General features: G+C 45.0%; 1 protein-coding gene across 7 annotated transcripts in view; it reads right to left on the minus strand.

Annotated features, from left to right (window-relative positions):
• Positions 1-2,509: 2,509 nt before the first annotated feature.
• GAPVD1 (GTPase activating protein and VPS9 domains 1) overlaps positions 2,510-22,711 on the minus strand; it is a 76,157-nt gene continuing 55,955 nt past the window's right edge. For 5 of the 7 annotated variants that reach the window (XM_084798451.1, XM_084798450.1, XM_084798447.1 and 2 more), the window contains 8 exons: positions 21,131-21,260; positions 18,925-19,034; positions 18,289-18,448; positions 16,498-16,685; positions 12,931-13,144; positions 7,064-7,136; positions 5,753-5,950; positions 3,578-5,519 (listed from right to left, as the gene is read on the minus strand). In XM_084798451.1, the coding sequence (XP_084654577.1) occupies positions 5,379-5,519; positions 5,753-5,950; positions 7,064-7,136; positions 12,931-13,144; positions 16,498-16,685; positions 18,289-18,448; positions 18,925-19,034; positions 21,131-21,260 (1,214 nt within the window). In that variant the 3' untranslated portion in view covers positions 3,578-5,378. Of the gene's footprint in view, positions 5,520-5,752; positions 5,951-7,063; positions 7,137-12,930; positions 13,145-16,497; positions 16,686-18,288; positions 18,449-18,924; positions 19,035-21,130; positions 21,261-22,711 lie in introns of all 7 variants that reach the window. The other 2 variants (XM_084798448.1, XM_084798445.1) reach the window with 1 other exon arrangement.

The following is a 22,711-nucleotide window of genomic DNA, read 5'->3' on the forward strand; positions in this document are numbered from 1 at the left end:
CTTAGTCAGAACACTATCTGTCAACAGACCTCAGTCACAGAAATCTTGTCACAGCTATGAATCCCAGGAGAACTAAGGAAGCTAAAGTGAAAAATCACTTTGGACATTGTTGAGAGCGGCATAAAATTCCATGCGTTACTCAGCAGCATGTGGAACTCCCAGACAACAGAAACAAGACCACTGCCTTTCAAGTTTGTTGTTTACAGGCCAAAAAACTTGCAGCCAAGGTTAAAAAAAAAATCTCCTTAGACAGAGATTGGCCAGCCTCATCACGTGACAACTGTTTCTAAGTCTGTGGCCTGCCCACTGAATAGTTCCTTCTTTGGGGGGAGGGGTGCGTGTAGAGGCGTGACGGGCTCCAGGAACCTCAGCCGTGCAGAGACCCCCAGCATCAGAAGCTCCACAGCCACTGAGTTAGAGAAGGCTGAGTGGGCACAAACAGGAGCACAAGAGACACACCTACCCCCAACTTAGTCACACTTTAACCCCCGCCAACACTGAAGGAAAGCCGAGCTTTCAGATGCTTCCTTCCTAATCAGAAGCGCCTGTCTATGGGGAAGGCACCTTCCCACCAGCAACAGTGAAAGCCAAGGAGTTTTTACCTAGTATGGTGTCAGGTAGGAAGTGTGCTAAGGCAGCAGCTTTTCCACTCAAGGACTGCTGGGTCACTCTACTTTCTCCTAGCACCATACAAAACAAGGGTTTTGTTGAGACAGAGTCTGGTTATGTAGCCCACACTGGCCTCAGATTTTCAATCCTCCAGATGGACAAGTGTCTACAGCTATTTCCTAAGCCAAGCGTCCTGGAGAACACTGGTGACGTTCCAGGAGTGAAGCACATCTCCAGCAAGGCTTCTGAGTTCGGGATACAGGGACACGGAGCAGCGAGGGAGAACACTGTCACGCCATATAGAGTAACAGGGCTGGGAGGCCGGCGCGTAGATCCAGGCTTACATAAGGTAATGCTCACTGGAGCAAAGACAGCAGACAGCGATGTGAGCACAGTGATGCACAGCAGCCGAGGAGGCAGGTGTCAGCAGAAAGGAGGCCCCAAGGGGCCATACCGCTCAGCCCATAGCTCACATGGGGAACCCCCCTCACCTGCACCTGGTCCGCCCTGAGCTCTGCTCCCACTACAGCTGACTGTACCTTCATTTGTCCACGAGTTCTCCCCGGTAAAAAGCTACTCCCAGCCACCTGTTCCTGGAGCATCCAGCAACACTCATCTGACAAAGCTCTCAAGGACTTTTATTTTTATGTACTTGAGATAAGCTCTTTCTCTGTAGGCCAGGCTGAGAGTCCTCTGTCCTAGGCTCACAGCTATGAGCCATACCTCTCAGGCACTTGGCATTCAAAGTTCCAACAGTTCACAAATGTGTGAAAATGCACTAGCTTCAAGCAGATGGTTCCTGACACCCCCTCTCCCCAGCCACAGCGAACACAGAGTCAACTTGCTAGACCTCAAAGAACTGAGAAGAGCGCAGACTTTGACAGAACAGAGATGGAGCGGCAGAGAGGAGGCTACCCCACTGACAGCACACTGTCAGGACTGCATTTTCGTCACTTCCATCTTGCCCGTGCAACCCTCTGATGTGTCTGACAGGTGCCTCCTTCCCTCTTCATAGCCTGTCACCAAGAGGAAGGCTACACATCTGAAACTCCTGGCTGGCTGTTACCCAGTGCAGACGCAACCCTGCTGTACAAAGCATGAAGATGGAGCCTGGCTCAGCTTGCAGGGGCACATGGGGTCTTAGGCAAGAACAAACCTCCTGTTGGGCTGAGATTTGAGTCTTTGCTTACACACACCAGGAAGTGTGGGAAGGCCAATAAAGATGTTCAGAACACAACAGGAAGAGGAAGTAGCTATCCTGTCTACTGTCAATGCTCCAAAAGCCCTAGACCCCTGCAACAGCAATCCAGTGATTCCAAAGCTCTCAGAAGCATGTTTCCCCTTAAGTTTATTTATTTTGTGTGTCTTTTGCCTTTATACATGTCTGCAGTACTGTGTGGGGCCTCTGGATCCCTTGGGACTGGTGTTACAAACAGTTGTGAGCCACCATGTGGGTGTTGGGAACTGAACTCAGGTTCGCTTAACCACTGAGCCATCTCTCCAACCCCAGAAGCATGTTTTTAGAAAAGAAAAGAAAAGAAAAGAAAAGAAAAGAAAAGAAAAATAATTAGTTACAGTAGCCAAGATTTTACCTAAGGTGGGGGAAATTTTTTTTTCCAGTTTAAAACAGTTTATAAGGAAAGATGGTCTGCAATCTATTTCACTAAATCCAGAAACAGGACGTTACCTGAAAACATAAATGGGTTTTTTCTTTTCCATAACTCTATAGAACTTTCATGAGCTGAGCGACTGCCTCCCATTTAATATTCCTTAATTTATAAGTTCTATATAATAATTTTAGATATCTGAACATTTCCAAAAGTGACTTGTACACTGCACTCACCCTTTGCTGTACGCAGATCACAAGACCCCTAAGAACGACCAGCAGGACTCGACACTGATGCAGCATACATGAGGACCTTTAATCAACTCGAGCCGGGCTCTGCCTGGTCACCAACACAGTCGTGTCCAGAAAAATCCCCGATCTCCGAGCGGAGGGTAAATTTATAGGTTCCTATCCCTCCCAGTGCCTCAAAGCAGGTGGGGACCTAGCCTAGCAATCATCTATTGGTTAAGGAACATAAAAAGATCTAATGTCTAAAGTGACAGTCTACAGAAAGAGGCGCCAAGACCACCCATGGCTTGCCTTTCTTTGTTCTTTTTGTTCACTACCTTGTCCAGGGAAGTGTCTGGTTTCTTATTAACCCTATCTCCAGTGGGCAGAAAGGAATGTGGCCATAAAACTGGGTCTCTTATCAACTCTATCTCCAGTGGGACCCTTCGGGTCAGTCACTAGGCAATGCTATCTCTAGTGGGGCTGCTCTTTGCAGCTGGCCAGATTATTTCCTGTAGGCCTATTTCTTAACCTCTGCCCCAGGAGTCCTGAAATCCAATTTTAGTTCTTCTGGTAGCTCACCGTCATGTAGAACCAGTGCTGGGAGTACAACAGGAAACATCAGAAGACTGATTACTTCCTTTTCCAGGAAAACAAACAAATCAAGTCACTTCCAGTCATATTCCAGAGAGTAGACACTTGCTGAATTGAGAAATCAACACTTCAATAATTCTATCATGGGTCCAGAGAGATGGCAAGCAGTTAAGAACACTCGCTGCTATTCCAGAGTACCCAGACCAGAGTTCTAGCAATCACATGGCAGTTTGCAATCATCTGTTTTCCAGTTCCAGGGGATCTGATACCCTCTTCTGGACTTCATGGCCACTGTACATACTTGGTGCACAGACAGGAGTACAGACAAAACATCTATACATATAAAATAAATCTGGAAGCAAAAAAAAAAAAAATTTCTGGCCTGAATGCAAAGCAGTGATTGTGGATGCTGGATCAGTGCTGGCTTCTACCTCCCAAGTCCAGAGGTGTCACCAATGCCAGATTTACGTCACCACTGGCTTGGGCAGTGTAGCCCTTAGCTCAAATCCACCACCTTCATTCCACAGAAAAGAGCCCTGCTGCAATGTCCACATCTTCATGTTTATTTCCACAGTGATAACATGGAATATATTTAGCTACCATTACAGAGAGAGAGAGAGGAAAAAAATCTCTCATTGATTTACAAGTTAAGTCCCCTAACAATGAATTCCAACTATTCAAAGTCTTCTGTGGACTTGACACTCACTGAACCGATGCTGAAGTAGATGTGAGAGTCCCGACATAGTCTGGCTTGCGATTCACGTACGATGAGATGTAACTTCTAACACCACGGCAAGGTTGATAATGACAGCCCATGGGGGGACACAGAGTTCCTGACCCAACACTTGCAGGATGCGCTGTGACACTAGCTCAGTTCTGAGCTCTCCCTACAAGGCAGGAAGCACACCTCACACTCCTATGCGAATCCTCTTTGGGGTTTTAAAGGGAGAGAGAGGAAGGAAGTGGAAGCATGAAGAAAGCCGGCATCTTCTGGCACGGTGTGGCCGAGTTCTCAGAGGGGACAGTGGACTTCCTCTATCCGTCTGCTCCCTCTGCTCACCAAGGGTCCCTTAGAAGATGCCTGTATTGCTGCCACCACAAGGGACTCGGAAGTACGGGATTGCAGCATTTGTCATAAAAGCTAAACGTGTTTAGGAAACATACAAGGTGAAACCAGCCGGTGATGGCCTATGTACAAGACTTGTGCTTGAAGCTTTGGTGTGCCTCCGTGGGCAGTTCCTCAGGCACCAAAGGCCATTCCTGATCAGTTACTGATGTACAATGCAGACCAAACTACAGAGACGCTTTTTTTTTTCCAGAAGAGGGCAATAAAGGCACAGAAACCTGCCAAAATAGATTTCTTTTTCCCATAAGAATAGTGTGGCTGGTCAAAATAGTTAACACTAGTAAAACCTGGTTCAGTAGAGCAGACGATACAAATTAGTTTTAAAAAATGACATTCACTGAATTCCTGGTCTGTGCATTCAATGTGAATAATCATCAAAAACAGATGACAATTAAGGGTCTGTAAGGAGCCCTGTCTGTGGCTTCTACTCAGTGTGCAGGTGGAGGGACACGGCACACTTGCCATGTACTGCTCGTCCTATGTAACGCATGGTAGAGTCTGTCCCAACGTGCAGGCTAACACGTGTCCATGATGGCACATGCCTACATGACTTCCCCCATCAAACTCCATACATGGAGAGTAATAAACTGTATTACACACTAATAAATATTTCTGCTTTTGCTTTTAAGCTCAGCTTAAATTTTGTCAAGGAAACGATTTCACAAGAGGGAATGTCGCAGCCTGCTCTCAGCAACTGTCCTTGTTTATTAGAGACTGAAGATGCCCATATTACATCAAATATAAATATATATTGTATTTACATTTCCTTCTTAGCATTTCATTAGGAGAGTGTATCTATAAGGAGGCCCTCGGTGCAGCTGGCCTCACGATCTAACGCTCACAGCGACTGGGAAGAGGCACACTGTTCTTTCTAAAAGTGAAAGGGACGAGTGGGGAATCCATGAACTGAGATCTGGACGTTTCCTAAAAGATTCTGTTGTTTTTTAAAAAAATTTAAAACACCTGAAAAACATGGTCCCTTTTGTAGTTCTACTCTCTACTCGGGGACAAGAAATAAAATATGCAACTCAGAAAGGCGGAAAGGAACGAGAGCCTGCGCATTAGCTTGCTAATCTGCTAGGAAGAGCCATGTGGAAACAACTGGAAGCTGTACAGCATTAGACAAAGCAACATCCACCTTTCAAGGAAGCTGCTACACATTCTTTGAGATCTGTTTCCTGGCTATAGTCTCTGCCTCAGCAGGCCTGGTCCTGGTCACTTTCTGTCATCGATGGTTTTGATAAACTCCACTGCTGCTGTGAACTGCATCCACCAGTAGGACTCTTCTCCAGACAGACAGCTGGCGTAGAAGCTGCTGATGTACTGCACGGTGGACAGCAGGCAGGGTGGGTTTGCCTACACGGTGGGAAACAAGAAAGCCCATCACTCGGTGCTTCGCTCTGCCAGAGCCACCTCAGCACCTGCTCTTCCCATGTCTGTCAAAGAGTTGCCATGCCAGGCCTCTGGACAATGATCCCTACACTGCTTCAGAAGTAAGAACCTTCCAGTCTTAGAAAGGAGCCTGGGATCCGAACCTATTACCTTGTGGAGCCTGTGCCACCTTGCTCAGACAATAGAAAGAGACTCACCTTTATCAACACAAACACCAACACAGGAACGAAGTCATCTGCCCCGGGGACCGAGTCCTCATTGGCCAGGCTCAGGAGGTTCATGATGGTGGAGCACATTCTCAGGATGCACTGCACTTTGTCCCGAGGGGTTTTGTAAGCACTTATTGTCCTGATTTCTGACTGTGCAGATGGCCACGGGGCCTCACGAAGATAGACCTAAGCAAGATGGCAGACAACACACAGATCATGAATCTAACAGCAATCTGTAGAGCAGACATGGTGCCTGCCCCAGCTGACAAGAGACACTTTCCTTCCTGCCACCCAAGATAATCCTTTTGTATTTAAAAACACAGCAGCCTGGATTATACTATCGGGCACAGAGATACCATACCACAGAACCCGGAGCTCGCATCTCCCTGTGTTTCTTACAAAGCTGGGATGAAATGATTTCAAGAGCACAGACAAGCCAGCAATAAAAGAAGGCAATGTAAATGGGTCTGTGCAGCAATGTTTCTAGAAAAAATTAATTCAAAGCCCAGGATGGCATCACATGCTTGTGATCCCAGCACTTGGGGCAATCAAGGCAGGAGGACCAGGAGAGTTAGGCCAGCCTCAGCAACACAGCAAACTTGAAGTCAGCTTAGCTTACAGAAGAATCTGTCTCTACTCTTGAGGTAGAGGCAGGTGGATCTCTGTGAGTTCCAGGCCAGGAGTTTTAGGACATCAAGGGCTAGAGTGAAACCCTGTCTCAGGAAAAGAACCTGCCTCAAAAACAAACAAGCAAACAAATATCAAACAACTAAAACAAAAAACAAAAAACCCATGCCAAAGAAAATATAGAACTTTATAGTACTCAATGTTTTACTATAAGAAATTTTTAGCAACAGTCAGAAACCCTAAACAGCTGACACTGCAGCTTTCTTACAAAAGAAGGCTCTAGTGGAACCGCTGTCTGCATAGTGGTCCTGAGGCCAGGCAGACCCAGCATCTCTTCTGGAACAGTTCTTGCTCTGTAGCTCATGGCAGCCCATATGAAGGTGTGCAGGGCAGTACACTGCGCAGGAGGGCAGAGCTGAGACAGAAGCTGTGCTCGGGCACAGAGCTACTTGGAGGGGAACTCTCCTGCAGGCTCTCCCCACTTCTCCACTGAGGTCCTTTTCCACACAAAGGAAGTTAAATTAAATCCCAGACTACCCTCTCAACAGTGACAGTTAAATGGAGGAACCCCTGAGGAAATAGTGCTTTCTATCTTGGGGCACCTGGGCACCTTGCCAAAGTGCTGACTCTCCAAGTATACCACCACCCACACTGCACACAAGCCCGCATTACCTCTGGTATCTGCAGAGCTCTGTGGTTTGCAGTCACTACTTTAGATAATCTCTGGATATGTTCATGCAGAACCCTGAAAACCACCCAAAATTCATATGTAAATGTACATTTCTGAAAGTAAAGTATACAAATAGTCACAATTGTATTTTATCAGAACAAAACATTTTAGACCTCTAGACATATGGGTGACACTTAGACATTACTGGTGACACTCTTAGTGGTAGGTTTACTTCATTTAAGAAGGCATATCCTAGCTCAGCATATGCTACAAGGTAAGTCAGAGGCTAACTTATATGTAGAAAACACTGCCTCACAAAACAAGAACAACAAAACAATCATACTGAAGTCCAGGCATGGCAGTGGAAGCGAGCAATTCCAGGCAGAGGTCAAGAGAGGAATTAGGAAGTCAAGGCCAGCCCCAGCTTGGACTACATAGCAAGCCCTTCTCTTCAAGATTCAGTTAGAAGCCAGGTGCAGTGGTGAACGTCTGTAATCCCAGCACTCAGGAGGCAGAGGCAGGAGGATTTCTTTGAGTTCGAGGCCAACCTGGTCTATAAAGTGAGTCTAGGACATCCTGTCTTGAAAAATAAAAGTAGTCATGAAGCACTATTGTTATTCTTCCAGAGAACCCGAGTTCTGCTCTCGGTACCCAGGTTGGACAGCTCACCCTGCAGGGCACCACCTGCTATATACACATGTATACAATTACACGGAGATACACAGAAACAAAAATAAACCTTTTTTTTTTTTCAAGACAGGGTTTCTCTGTGTAGCCTTGGCTGTCCTAGACTCACTCTGTAGACCAGGCTGGCCTTGAACTCACAGGCCTGCCTCTGCCTCCCAAGAGCTGGGATTAGAGGCATGTGCCACCACATCCAGCAAAAATAAATCTTTTTTTTTTACAAAAGAAAGAAATGCTGAGTGAGCCAGGAGGATGAAGGACTGACTATAAAGGATGCCACAATCAGGCCAGGTGTGGTGGCGCACGCCTTTAATCCCAGCACTCGGGAGGCAGAGGCAGGTGGATTGCTGTGAGTTCGAGGCCAGCCTGGTCTACAAAGTGAGTCCAGGATGGCCAAGGCTACACAGAGAAACCCTATCTCGAAAAACCAAAAAAAAAAAAAAAAAAAAAAAGAAAAAGAAAAAGGATGCCACAATCTCAGGCAAAGAAAAGGGACCCTGAGTTTGGACATGCTGTTCAGTGAAGGCAAGGGTAGTGAGAAAAGAAAAAGAAGTGACAAGCAGGCGGGATCGTAGGTCGAAAAGCAAAGACCATAGCTTTCAGATGGAGACAAGACTTGACTACCTGCCCAGCCCTTCACTTTGATGATCAAGTTAGGATTTTAAAAGTTAAGGCTCTGCCTCAGCAGCAAAACCAGCCTCCTGCTTCTGGTCCTTTCTGTAAAGCCTGCAGAAATGGATGGAACAGCGGGTAGGAATAAGCTCTCTGGAGTACACACAGCCTCAACATCCCAACGCTATGCCCTTTCCTGAGTTGCAAACAGGAGCTCTGGAGAGGAAATGTGCTGACGGTGAGCAAGCAGCCTGAGACTAAGAGCGCTTGCTTACAAGGGAGGCTGGAGCAATCCCAATGCCCACTTCGTTTCACAAGAAGGTACATTCTCTTAAACATGTGTGCAACTCCTCAAAATCTCTGTAACTTGGGTCCTACCCACTGTGTGTGCACCAATGCACACACACAAAATCCGTAAAAAGCAAAACCACTAATAGCCTTCCTTGAGATCCTATCACATGGACTCCTGAGGGTCCCTAGGCACCAAAGTCACTGTCGTTGCTAGCAACATGGTGACAATGTCAGTATGTGGGTTGGTTTGGTTTGGTTTGGTTTTTCAAAGACAAGGTTTCTCTGTGTAATCCTGACTGTTCTGGAACTAGCTCTGCAGACCAGGCTGGCCTCAAACTCACAGAGACCCACCTGCCTCTGCCTCCCAAGTGGTGGGATTAAAGGCGTGTGCCACCATTGCCCGGTAATTGTCGGTTTGTTTTGGGGAAGAAACAGGATCATGGAGTAGCACCCAAGAAAAGACAGAATAAAGCTAAACTCTATACTCCAGGTTTCTATCTCACCTGCTCCCCAACAGGCTTAGGTTTCTGTTTTGTTTTTTGAGGAGGGTTTCACTGTGGACTTGGACTTCTGTATCCTCAGCCTTCTCAAAGGCTGATTATAGGAGCCTTGCCTGGCTCAGAATGCTTTGTCATTTATTATAATACTGGGATCAAACCCAGGGCCTTTTTTAGCCTGCCACAGAGCCAGATCTCTAGCCCACAAGAGAACTTTTAAAAACAGCTTTACTGAAGTATAGATCACATAGCATATGTGGATGCTTGCAGATATCCAAATGCATAGCTATTAATTCTCAATAACATGTAATGAGCATATTTCAGAAGACAAGCCTTGTTCTTGATGCTGTGGCACAGTGGTTAATAAAAGTGTGGTTTTTTAATTTGTTTTGTTTTCACAGGGAACAGGGTATCACATTGTAGCCTGTGCTGGCCTTAATTTGAGATGAGCCTCTTGCCTAAACTGCCCAAGTGCTGGATTTACTGGCATAAGACACCACACCTGGTTTACAAGCATTATTTCCTGCTCTCATCATGGGTACAACCCAGTAGGGAAGAGTGTGTAATCTTGAAAAAAAAAAATGACCAAGAATGGCGGAAGGTTACAAAAATGGTACAACTGGGAAAGTATTTGCAAAGTGAAAATGAAGAGCTAGGTTTGGACCCTAGACTCCATGAATGCCTATCGTTCCTTCACTGCAGTGGTGGAGACAGTGGGATCCCTAGGGCTCGCTGGACAGACTGGTTAGCTGATTTACAGAGCCCAGGTTCAGCAGACTACTTGTCTTTAAAAACAGGTGAAGAGCAATTGAAGAACACATGCTGACCTGTGGCTTCCACATGTGCACCCCCAAGCCTCCCCACAGAGAAGAGTGCTTGCCAAGCATGTACAAGGCCTAATGTTCAAGCCCTAAGACTGGGGAGAGGTGTGAATGAGGGACTGTCTGGCAAAATGTTTTCAGTTGCCATAACTGGTTGGGTGTTATGAGCCATAAGTGCTGTTAAACACCTACCACATGCAGGACAGGCTCATGTATCAAATAACTGCCAGGCTCCAAATGTCAGGGCTAACAAACCATGACTCAGGGACTGGAAGTGGCTCAGGGTTCCAAGTACTGGCTACTCTTGACAGGACCTTGGTTTGGTTCTTACCACATACACAGCAACTCACAACCACCTGTAATTCCAGTTACAGAGGATGTGATGCCTTCTTCTGACCTCTGAGGGCACCAGACATGTGCATGGTACACATGCAGGCCAAACACGATTACATATAAGATAAAAATAAATCTAGAAGAAAAAGAAGACGAGGAGGAGGAGGAAGAAAGCCAGGTCACCCAGTGCAGTGGCATGTAGAAATATAAAGGGATGGTAAAACAAAAAGTAGATTATTGATCTACTCCTCAACTTAAGGTGTGGGAAAGATTAAGCTTTGTCACAGGTGGAAGCAGTCTTGGCGGGCTTTACCCTTGGGGCACACCATGAATACCTTGTGAGAGACTGTTTGGAGCCTTCCTGGGCTTGGAATTCAAGAAGCCTACCTGGGAACCCCACCGTGGCTATTGTTTTCCTAATTGACCCTCGAAGGAAGAAGGAGACCGCCCTTTGCATGTGACTGGGAAGGTGGTGAAAAAAAAAACCCAACAGGTTGAGGCGAGGAGAGCACGGAGAGAGAGAAAACAGACCGGACCAGTTCGCGGGACAGAGACACCTAAGGACCCGTCCCGTAGAACGGATACCGGAAGGTTCACTCTTCTGTCCCTTTAACCTTTTTTTCCTTCTTGTGTATGCTAGTTGGGTTGTACAATAAAGTTTAACTGTTAATAAACAGAGCCAACATTAAGGCCTTAATTGTTACTCACAATTATTAATTGTTATTTTTAATTCATTGGTATAGAATTTTGTATATTGATGTTAAATAAGTTTAATTTTGATATATTAGTATAGAACTCAAATTTAAGATCATTTTTCACACATATTATATATGTATTTCTACCCTAATATGAGATATTATACCCATACAACTCAATTTTGATATAGGATTTATTTCCTATATCATAGGAAATATTTTGGAAATGCTACTGTAGGCTGTTTAGGATAATTAGTAATACAAGTCAATTTTTAGTTGATCAACTCATGGTCATGTCAAATACTACTTTATTTTTATCACAAGAATATACATCCTAGGTTTAACAGCTAGATATGATTCATAGATAAGATAAAATAGTTAAATAAGGTCCTCAAAAACCTCAGAGACCTACAGAATATGGCATTTAAAGATATATTTATTGTTTTGACCCAGCCTGCCTAAAAGAAGGAATGAGCATCAAAGAACGTCCTTCTGGAGACGGCTTCAGATGTGGCACACCAGCCACTGGGCAAAAACGTCCTCATTATCTGCCACAGACAGAATTCTGCTTGAAATGGTAAAGTTTGGATGCAGGTGGAGTTGACAGCCAAGACAGGGTAAGCAAATCCTCAGTAGTTCCTGCTTCACAAACATGTCTGTCAGATTTACTGGGCCAGAAAGCTGAAGATGATGATGCTCCAATGTGTTAGAGAGTTTTGAGTAACTGTTCAGGCAGCAAACTATCTCTGTCATTTTTTTTCCTTCATTTTGAAACCTGCTAACCTACACTTCCTGTTTACTCAGGTAATTAATTTTATTCCTTCTCAAGTCTCTGATGGGGTTGAAGACAGATAGTTTAGTTTAAAATTAAACTTAGTTGTTTAGGAGTTAAGATGTTTTTAGGTTGATACAGAGTAAAGCGGGGTTTATTATTCTAAAAGGGGGACTTGTGAAGGAATGCCTTGAGTGGATGTAGCAGTTGTCAATAAAGTGCTGTTTGGCCAATCAGCTGGGCAGAAGGACAGGAAGTGGAAGGCAGAGCTTCCAAGAAGAGGTTGGAAGAGCTGGTAGCTGGACAATTGGGAAAGAAGCTTCCCCAGGAGTCATCAGATTGGCAAATTATAGGTATATACGTAGGTTTTGAGGCCACCGGATTAGAGTAGTTTAGATTCTGCCCAGCATAGTGGTTGCAGCTTTAAAATACACTATAATTTCACTGTGTCGGTTATTTGTGCCTTAGGCCATACTGATAAATTATTTGCAGCAGTGGTATAGGTCTTTAATCCCAGAACTTGGGAGGCAGAGGCAGGAGGATCTCTGTGAGTTCAAGGTCTACAAAGCAAGTCTAGGACAGCCAAGGATACACAGAGAAACCCTGTCTCAAATGGCAAATGACAACTACAAAACTATTAAATGAGCCTGGTGGTGGCGCACACCTTTAATCCCAGCACTCGGGAGGCAGAGGCAGGCAGATCGCTATGAGTTCGAAGCCAACATGTTCTACAAAGTGAGTCCAGGACAGCCAAGGCTACACAGAGAGACTCTTGTCTCAAAAAAAAAAAAAAAAAAAAAAAAATCAAAACAAACAAACAAAAACCCCAGCAAATTATTAAAAGTGTAAGCTTGAGCTAGAAAGGAAATGGGTTCCTAAGAAAGTGATGCCTGGGTCCAGATCAAATAATTGTCAAGAACTCATCCCACAGAGAAGACACAGAAGAACATGTGAGGCAGGCACATAGCAGATCCTTTCAGAAAGGATTCACATTACTCCCCTCCTCCTGTGCACAACCCCTCAGACTGCATACAGCACCAACTTTAGTTACAAAACTCTGACAAGTGTAAATGGTAACGATACCCTTACTACTGTACAACAAACCAAAGCAACAGTCTAAGACACCCTTTGCAGTGCAGCCCAGACATTCAGCACAGTACTTACTGGTCACGAAGGATATCCCCGTCCTGGTTAGGGTAGAAAGCAAGCTTGAAGATCCGATTCATCACACTCCGCTCAATGGCCAGCTGGGCATCCTGCAGCTGCTCCTCGCTGGCATTCTGCCATATGACGTCCTGAGCCATCGCACCATACAGGAACTGTAGGAAATCCTCTACTTGAGCAGTTTTATCATCAGCAGCAGTAAGTTTCTGAAAGTCTCCAAGAAAAACAGTAATCTTTAAAATATGCCATAGATGTAACACTAAAAGGGAATTACAATACCCTCGTATCTTAAGTTTTGTTTTCTGATTCTATTATTTTTATCTAAAAGTATTAAATGGAAATTTCTAGAAATAAACATTTGTAAATTTTATTTTTATCTCTCTCTTTTCTTTTACATTTATTTACTTGGTGGGGGGGATGTGCACCTGCCATAGCACGCATGTGGGGGTCAGAGGCCACTTGTATGCATTGGTTTTCTCCACCATATGCATTCCAGGACTCAAACTGAGGTCATCAGGCTTGGTGATAAATGCCCTCTCTCTCTGTTCCTAAGCTTTAAACTGCACAGTTCTGAACAGCATGAAAAGATCTAGAACTCCGATTCTGTCCAGCCTGGATGTGCACTATTTCTTTGGTCAGGACATCCACCCTGTGCCTGCTCATCAGTCAGATCCCCTACAGCTCAGTTTCCCATGCGGTGTTCAGGTTCAGTACTCGGTGCCCCACTGTGTAGGGCAGCCCGAGAGCATGACTCATGGAAGGGGGGGGGGGAGCAGCCTACTGAAATCATTCTAACTAACAAATGATACTGACACCATAATCTTAAAGCCAAAATATCAAAAGCAGGAAAAAGTAAGACATATGTAAACACTTAAACACAAGGGATTGTTATAAAATATACACAGTTTTAAAAACCTGTGTGAGTATAACTTAGGCATAGTGACAAAATCCTATATTCTCATCGTTTGGAAGGCTGGGGTAGGAGGGTCACAAGTTGGAGGCCAGCCTAGGATCTAGGATACACTGAGACTGTCTCAAAAGAAAGAAAAACACACACACACACACACACACACACACACACACACACACACACACACACACACACACACACACACAGAGACCCTGATGTTGGGCATGGCAACACATGCCTTTGATGTCAACCCTTGGGAGGAAGAGGGAAGAGGATCAGTATAGTTCATAGCTAGCCAAGAGTACACAGTGAGTTTGAAGCTAGGCTGAGCTATGTGATACTTTGAATCAAACATAACAATGAAAAAGCAGATTCAAAATTTAACATCTCCAATTTTCTTTTAGCTGCCATGCGGGTGCTTTGCTTGCTTGCATGTGTGCTTTATGCCCGAAGAGGCCAGCAGAGGGTGTCAGACCCCCAGAACTAGAGTCATAGAAGGCTGTGAGCTGCTGTGCGGTTCCTGACAACTGAACTCTCTCGAAGAGCAGACAAATAATGCAACTTAAGAGATTTGACTATCAATGCTTAATACTTTTAATTTTTCTTTTTAAAGCACTTAGGATTGAACCTAGGGCCTCATGCACACCAGCATAGAGCTACCACTGAACTTTTGTCCTTAAGTCATCTTTGCCTTTTTTTCCCCTAGACAGGGCAGCCCTGGCTGTGCTGGACCCCTCTCTCTCTCTTTCTCTCTCTCTCTCTCTCTCTCTCTGTAGACCAGACTGGCCTTGAACTTAAAGAAATACACTGAGTGCTGGGACAGCCTAGCTTGCTTTTGCTTTTAACCTTGAGACAAAGGGTCTCATTAAGTTGCTCAGGATAGCCTTGAATTCCTAAACCTCCCTGGTCCCAAACTTACTCAACAGCCCAGGAAAGCCTCGGATTTGTGATCTTCCTGCCTCTTGATGAGGTCCCTTCAAGTGGCAATCCCAAAAGTGCACACTAACCGTGTGGTGTAGGCTGATGGGATGGCTATGTTTGGGTCACCCATCTGTGATATAGAGCTCACTCATCATTGTGCAGAGTCATTTGGGCTTCTTTCTTTTTCTGATAATTTTTTTATAATTTACTTTCCCCCCTATGTATATGAGTGTTTGGCTTGCATGTATGTCTGTACACCACATGCATACCTGGTGTCCGCTGAGGGGGTTGTATCCCCTGGCACTGGCCTTATCGATAACGGTGAGCTGCCACATAGGTCCTGGGACTCAGACTCGGTCCTTTGCAGGGCCGTCAGGTGTTCTTGCAAAGTGCTGAGCCATCTCTCTAGCCCACTTAGGGTTTCAGCCCAGAATCTGGACTGTGTCCATCCAAACTCCTCCCTGCCTTTTCAGAGAAGCGATCCCAAAGTCTCTCCAGGAGCACAAAAACTTAGGCCTGGGAGATGGCGCAGTGGGAAAGGATGACTGCCACCAACCGTGAAGACCAAACCCAGATCCTGTGGTGGCTGTTCTTGGCTTGACCACAACTAGAACTGACTAAAACCCACGTGACCGGGCACACCCGTGAGAGATTTATCATCATCATCATTATTATTACAATTCAAATCATGTGCAGTGGAGAGACCCATTTTTCATCTGGATCTTTTGAAGTGGGAAGATCCATCTGTAAGCTCTATCTTTGAGGAGGCAAGATCCACCTTTAACGTGGGCCCCATCTTCTGCTGTCAGCCTATATGAAGGACACAGAAGAAGCAAGTTTTCACTCCTGGCCTGCTTGTTCACCCTCGCTAGCAAATCCTTTCCTTCAATGGCATTAGAGTTCACTTCTTCAGGATTCTGGCGTTTACTGACGACCAGCTAAGACATCCAGCCTCATGGACTGAACCTTCCATTCATGGGTAGCCACTGAGGGACTAGCTGGACCACAGCCTGTAAGCCATCCTAATAAATTCCATATATATATATTTTTTTATCAGTTAGGTTCCTCTGGATCCCATGAATCCACAAAGTAGAAGTGGAGAACCAACTCCTTCAAGTTGTCTTATTACATATGTAGCATGCACCAACCCTACAACACTAAATAAAAATAATAAAAATAAAGCTTAAAAGAAGCTAGAGAGAGCCAGATGGTAGTGGCACATGCCTTTAATCTCAGGACTTGGGAGGCAGAGGCAGGCAGATCTCTGTGAGTCCAAGGCCAGCCTGGTCTACAAAGCAAGTCCAAGATAGCCAGGGCTACACAGAGAAACCCTGTCTCAAAAAAAGAAAAAGAAAAAGAACGTTTGGTTTCCAGCACCTATGCTAAGAGGCTTACAATTCCTGTAACTTTACACACAAATACTAAAATCTCCTACTTTATTATGGTTGCTGTGATTATTCTTCCTATGTATGGGTGTTTTGCCTCTGTGCACCTGTGCCTGCACAGGCTAGAAGAGAGCAAATCGCCTGGAACTGGAGTTACAGATGATTATGAGCTGTTGCCACGTAGGGTCTAGGAATTGAACCCTGGTCCTCAGGACGAGCAGACAGTGTTCATAATTGCCGGGAGGAGGGAACTGCTGTAAGGCATGCAAGCCTGTCCATAAAAGTGCAAAACAAAACAATTCTCCCATCTCACGTGGTTGAGGAGATGTCTGTCTGAATGCATTCAGTTACCTTGAATGAACTCCCTGATCTTCTTTTCTTTGCTCTCAAGCAGTAACCGCACACAGACAGTGGTAAAGTACCGATTGGCCACCTCTTTGTCCCGCAAAACTCTTTGCAAGAGCCTTTCCAAGTGAGCCTGGGTGGTCTGCAGTCCTTGTCGGCATCGAGTAAGATAAGCAATGTATGGGGCTCTTTTTCTGAAAAAAAAAAAATGCTATTAAAATCAGACGTATAACAGCACATTATTTCTTCAGCAACTAAGAGTCTTAATGTTTTAAAACAATCACTTCACAGACTTTGGTTTTTACAAGTTGGCACGAGAGGCTGTAGACAAGCATCTTGGGAGCTATCTATGCTGCCAGCTCAAGAGAGAAAGCCCTTGTGCATGTTTCTGTGGCGTATTATCATCAGCACCTAACTTACTACATGTCTCTAAGGCTCTTTGCAGGCTCATTTCATTTAATACGGAAGCATGGTCTCCATGCTTGCGGGCCCCACACTTAACAGAAAATTGGCTGCTGCAACAAAATACAACTTGTATACACTAGATCATTAAATAACCTGCACCATGTAGTTCCTCATAGTGCTAGTGTAACAAGACCCCTGCAGGCCGGGAACCTCCACTCAGCCTAAGGGCAGCAGTCACATTCCCCCACACTGGCAAGGGCTCGGCGGCAAAACACAGGAGCAACTCCTAAGATCATCTCTGCTTTTCTGGCCCTCTGTAGTCTTACTTTTTCTTTTGTTTTCCCATACAGGGTTTCTCTGTGTAGCCTTGGCTGTCATGGACTCACTTTGTAGGCCAGGCTGGCCTCGAACTCATAGAGATCCACCTGCCCCTGCCTCCTAGAGTGCTAGGATTACAGGCGTGCACCACAGCGCGCCTGGCTCCTCTATAGTCTTTCTTAACACATGCCCCGCCCCCGCCCCCAAAATCAAATCATAGCCTAGTTATCTTGGCCTCACAGTGAAAGAAAACCTATTTAACTGCTTTTAAAATACTATTTATTATTGTAAATGTGTAAGTGTGGGTGCAGTTGGCCAAGGCACGCGTGTAGAGGCCACGGACAACTTTTGTGAAGTCAGTTCTCTCCTCCCACCTCTCTGTGAATTCAAGGGTTCTGCCTTAGGTTGTCAGGTGTCCACAGAGTGTGCCTCTATCCAGAGACATGCTGCAACCCTGGCTACCTTTTTCTTTTGAAACAGGATTTCTCACTGAACCTGGACCCTGCAGTTTGGCTGGTCATCCAGCACCCAAGATCCCTATGTATCTGCTTCTCCCAAGATGGAGCTGCAGACACACACCACCACGCCTGGCTTTTGCCTAGGTGCTAGAGAAGCAAACTCAGGTCCTCATGTTTGTACTTTATTCACTGAGCCATTTCCAAATTTCTTCTTTGCCTCCTTTTATGAAAAGCTAAAGTAAATTCATTTCTTTATTAGCAAGAACTACTGGTTAACATTTCTAAACTGTGTTCTTAAAGTCTCTATCCAAGCTAGGCGGTGATAGCACAGGCCTTTGATCCCAGCACTCAGGAGGCACGCAGAGCAGGTGGATCTCCGTGAGTTTGAGGCCAGCCTGGTCTACAGAGTGAGTTCCAGGACAGCCAAGGCTAGCTACACAGAGAAACCCTGTCTCAAAGTAAACACAGTCATGTACTTTATAGTAACAGTTAGCTTCATTTCTTCAGTAAAGACCAACTAAACCAACCAAACAAGAAAAAGCCTCCTTCAAAACAAACAAAACAAAGTGTTGCTAATTCAGCCAGCACTGTGACCTGGCCAGGCTGGGAACAGTACCTGTAGTCTTCAGCTATGGATGCCAGCAACTTCCTGCAAGTCCTATTGTCAAAGCGGCATACACAACGCATGGTTTCTTGAAGTTGAGCCATTAAGTTCTTATCTTGTAAGTTAATTGCTTCAGCTATTTGAACTTTTAAGAAGCATACAATTTCATTGTCTAAAAGCAAACAAAAACAAGAATTCTGTTAGGGTGTCCACAACCTCTCAGCACTTGGGGACGTCAATTCTTCTGTACCACAAACCTTTAGAACCAAGCAGCACTGCCACTCTTGTTTAGAAAATAAATTGTTAGAAGTCAAAGTACCGGAGCTGGGGAGACGGATCAAGGGCTAAGAGCATGTGCTACCCATCCCAGCACTCATCCCAAGCAGCTCACAACTGTTTCAACTTCACCTAAAGGGGCTCTGCCGCCACCTTCTGGCCTCTGGGAGCATCCAAACACACATGGCAGACACACAAATACATATACAAATTTAAAAAAAGAGAGAGATCAAAGTAACCTTAAAGGACTTAGAATAAATGGACCATTTGGATTGACCACAAGGAATGTCTGTATATCTGACTGGTGACAGGTGGTGGCTTCTGTTATTCAAGTTGTACACATGAGAGGGTAAGAAATGATGGAGGACTTACCTTCCGGGTCCGTATGGTCTGGCAACCCATTCCTTGTTGAGTGAGTTAGCACAGGGAAGGCCACAGAGTCCGCAGAGCAAAGTGCGAGCCTCAGCTTCTTTTTCACATCTCTGAAGAGTAAGTGCAGGGCACATCAATTTACTTAGACAGAAATGATCATATAGTTTTTTGTGGTGCCTGTAGCTGGGACCTAGGACTTCCAGCTAAGCACATCTTCACTCAAATACAGTCACATTTTACAAATATTTACACATAAATTAACATGTTAGCTCAGACCTCAAATGTTTCAAATAATTCTTTAAGAAAAGGTCAGTATCTCTGTCTCAAAAAAATAAAAAATAAAGAAAAAAAAGGAAAGAAAGAAAATAGCAATTTCACTGGACTGGCACCTCACTGAAAAGCACAGGCTTCTAGTTCTTGAATGAGAAGGTTAGAAGAGTGCTCTGGGCAAGCTCAGCAGGGTCACCACAATCAGGCAAAACCATCTTTCTGCTCTACTGGAGCACACTAAAGAGCTGAGAGTAGAGCCAGGCGTGGTGGTGCATGCCTGTGATCCCTGCACTCAGGAGGCAGAGGCAGGTGGATTGCTGTGAGTTCAAGGCCAGCCTAGTCTACAGAGTGAGGCCAGGACAGCCAAGGCTACAGAGAAACCCTGTCTTGAAGAAAGGAGAAAAAAAAAACAAAACAAAACCCAGAAAGAGTTGAGAGTAAGCAGAGGGTATGCACAACACAGATGCCAAACCTGGATGCTTTCTCCCGTTTTTCTACAAATGGTGGTCCTGCTTCAGACAAGCCCATCCCATGACAAAAACCACCTGCTGTGCTCCACTGCCTGGAGGGTTTGTGCTGAGATTAGATTCTTTAACTTTCACCTGTAACCCACCAACTACCATTTGGTGGCAGAGCCTGTTCAGGTAGCAGCCTCCCTCCACAGCAGTGCAGCTCTTCCTACTCACATGAACATGGGGTTTCTCCTTAACTAGCACCTATGGCCCTTCCTGGCCCTGTGCAGTTGTTTAAAGAAGGGAGTCTGATGTCCTAGAAAAAGACCAATTGCCTTTCTCGTGTCACCACGTGCCCAGCTCATAACTAGCTTCGGTCTTGCCTTAGCAGATCTGACCCTACAAAACAAATAATTTTGAAATCAAGTTCATCAAATGTAATATTCACTCACTGTCCTAGTTTGCTTTCTATTGCTGTGATAAACAACATGATCAAGATCAACTTGGGGAGAAAAAATTTACTAGGCTTACATGTCCAGATCACAGTCAAGCACAGAGGGAAATCAGGGCAGGAACCAATGCAAGAGCAGAGGCGAGAGCTATGGTGGAAAGCTGCTTGCTAGACTGCTGCTCTCTCTCCTTCCTAACTGCGTGGCCCTTGAATCTTCCCCCCCCTTTTAAATATTTATTTTTATTGTTTTAAATTGTGTTTGTGTGATCTCAAGTGTGCATGTGTATAGAGGCCACAGGACAGCCTCAGTGTCATTCCTCAGGAGATACCATCAGCATTCGTTTTTTGAGTCTCTCATTGGCTTAGAGCTAGATTAGAGCCAGTGAGCTCTAGGGCTCCGTGGCCTTCTCAGTGTTGGGATTACAAGTGCACACCATCAGGCTTGGCTTTTTCAGGCAGGCCCAGGGTTGCATTTAGGCTATCATAGCTCAAGCACAAGCACATCACAGACAGGGTCATCGCCCAGCACTTCTTTACGTCCAACAATCAGCTGGCTTGAAATGACTGCAATGGTGATTTTAAAATGTTCAAAGCCCAAATAGGAAGGGTTGGAAGGAGGAAAGGGAATGGGAAAAAACAAAGTAATTATATTTTAATTAAAAAAATATTAAAAGCTGGACCTGTAATCCCAACACTCAGGGAGGCAGAGGCAAGTGGGTCTCTGTGCGTTTGAGGCCAGCTTGGTCTACAAAGAAAGTCCAGGACAGCTAAGGCTATACAGAGAAACCCTGTCTTGACAAAAGAAAAAGAGGAGGGGAAAAAAAAAAAAGCCAGGCTGTGGTGGTGGACACCTTTAATCCCAGCGCTCTGGAGCCAGAAGCAAGAGGATCTCTAAGTTTAAGGCCAGCCTGGTCTACAGAGTGAGTTCCAGGACAGCCAGGGCTACACAGACAAACAAACAAACAAAAACAAAGCAAAAAAAAAAAAAAAAAAGAGTGTCCAAACCCCAAACTTCACACCCTAAAAGATGTACCTATAAGAGAAAGCAGAATCCTGAGGCTGGGCTGCTTGGCTGGCGGAGTCTGGGAGATCGTCAGCTGAGATGTTCTGCAGCGCTTCATCCCGGGGAGAGTCATGAGCACTTTCACCATCACCCATGACCTCTAAACAAAACCAGTCCCCAAGGAGAGGGTAAACAGGTTAATGTGGAAACTTCTGGTACTAGCAGGTATACAAAGAAACTTAATCATAAGTAAGTTTATTTCACAATAAGAGCTCTTGGAGAAAGAAAACAAATTTCAGACACATAATGAGGCTCAACAGCAAGGCAGGAGACATCACAGCAGAGAATGGCTGTACTTCTTACTCCAGTCTAAGAAAGCTGAGGCTTGAAACAACTATAAAGTTCATATTCCACAATCACAAACACTGAATCACATTTTAACAACGCCTTCACTAAAGACATGGGCTCCTGACAAATGCTGGAACAGACCCTCACTCAGATCTCCTAATGCTCCTCAACAGAGACCTCCCACACCTAAGACTTAGCAGGGACCAGCTCACAAACACATCAAGGCCAGATCTGAGGTTCCCAAAACTACTTTGTTTTTAATGAGTCAGTTACTACAAGATAATACATACACATATATAGTTAAGGGACATGGGGCTCAGTCGGCAGAGTGCTTGTTCAGTGTGCAGAACAGAATCCCTGGATCCCATTTCCAGTACCACATAAAATGGGTGTGGTAATTCATGCCGAGCACTTGAAGTGGAGGCAAAAAGATCCAGAGTTCATGGCCTGGGCTGAAGAGATGGGCCCAGAGGTTAAAGCATTAGCCTCGGGGGCTGGAGAGACGCTCAGAGGTTAAGAGCACTGTCTGCTCTTCCAGAGGTCCTGAGTTCAATTCCCAGCAACCACATGATGGCTTATAACTATTTATAATGAGATCTTCTGGCGAGCAGGTACACACACATGCAGGCAGAACATTTATACATAATAAATATATCTTAAAAAAAAAAAAAGCACGGGCTTCTCTTCCAGAGAACAACTGTGTGCTGCACAGATATGTAGATAAAAATACCCATACACATGAAACAAAATTAATCTTAGAAAAAAAATCCAAGGTTATCAAGTGGTACAGTTAGTCTAATACAAACCTGACCTACATGAGACTGTCTTAAAAACAAAAACAAAAGCCGGGCGTGGTGGCGCACGCCTTTAATCCCAGCACTCGGGAGGCAGAGGCAGGCGGATTGCTGTGAGTTCGAGGCCAGCCTGGTCTACAAAGCAAGTCCAGGACAGCCAAGGCTACACAGAGAGACCCTGTCTCCAAAAAAAAAAAACAACAACAAAAAACAAAAAACAAAAACAAAAAACAAAAAACTTCCAAGTCAAAAGGAATAAAATATCCCTAGACACTGTACAAAATGTTACTGACTAGCAATCTAAATATAGGGTTATTAACCTTCACTGCACTGTAATTTTGGCACTTGGGAGGCAGGCAGGAGAATTCTGAACTGAAGGGCACCCTGCCCTACAGAGTGAGAGCCTGTCTTACTACTCTAACCCTGAAAAAGAAAAACAAAGAGGTGGAATCCTCCCTTGCCTTCACTT

Source organism: Acomys minous (genome assembly GCF_964271855.1).
Source record: "Acomys minous genome assembly, chromosome: 10".
NCBI classification, from domain to species: Eukaryota; Metazoa; Chordata; class Mammalia; order Rodentia; family Muridae; genus Acomys; species Acomys minous.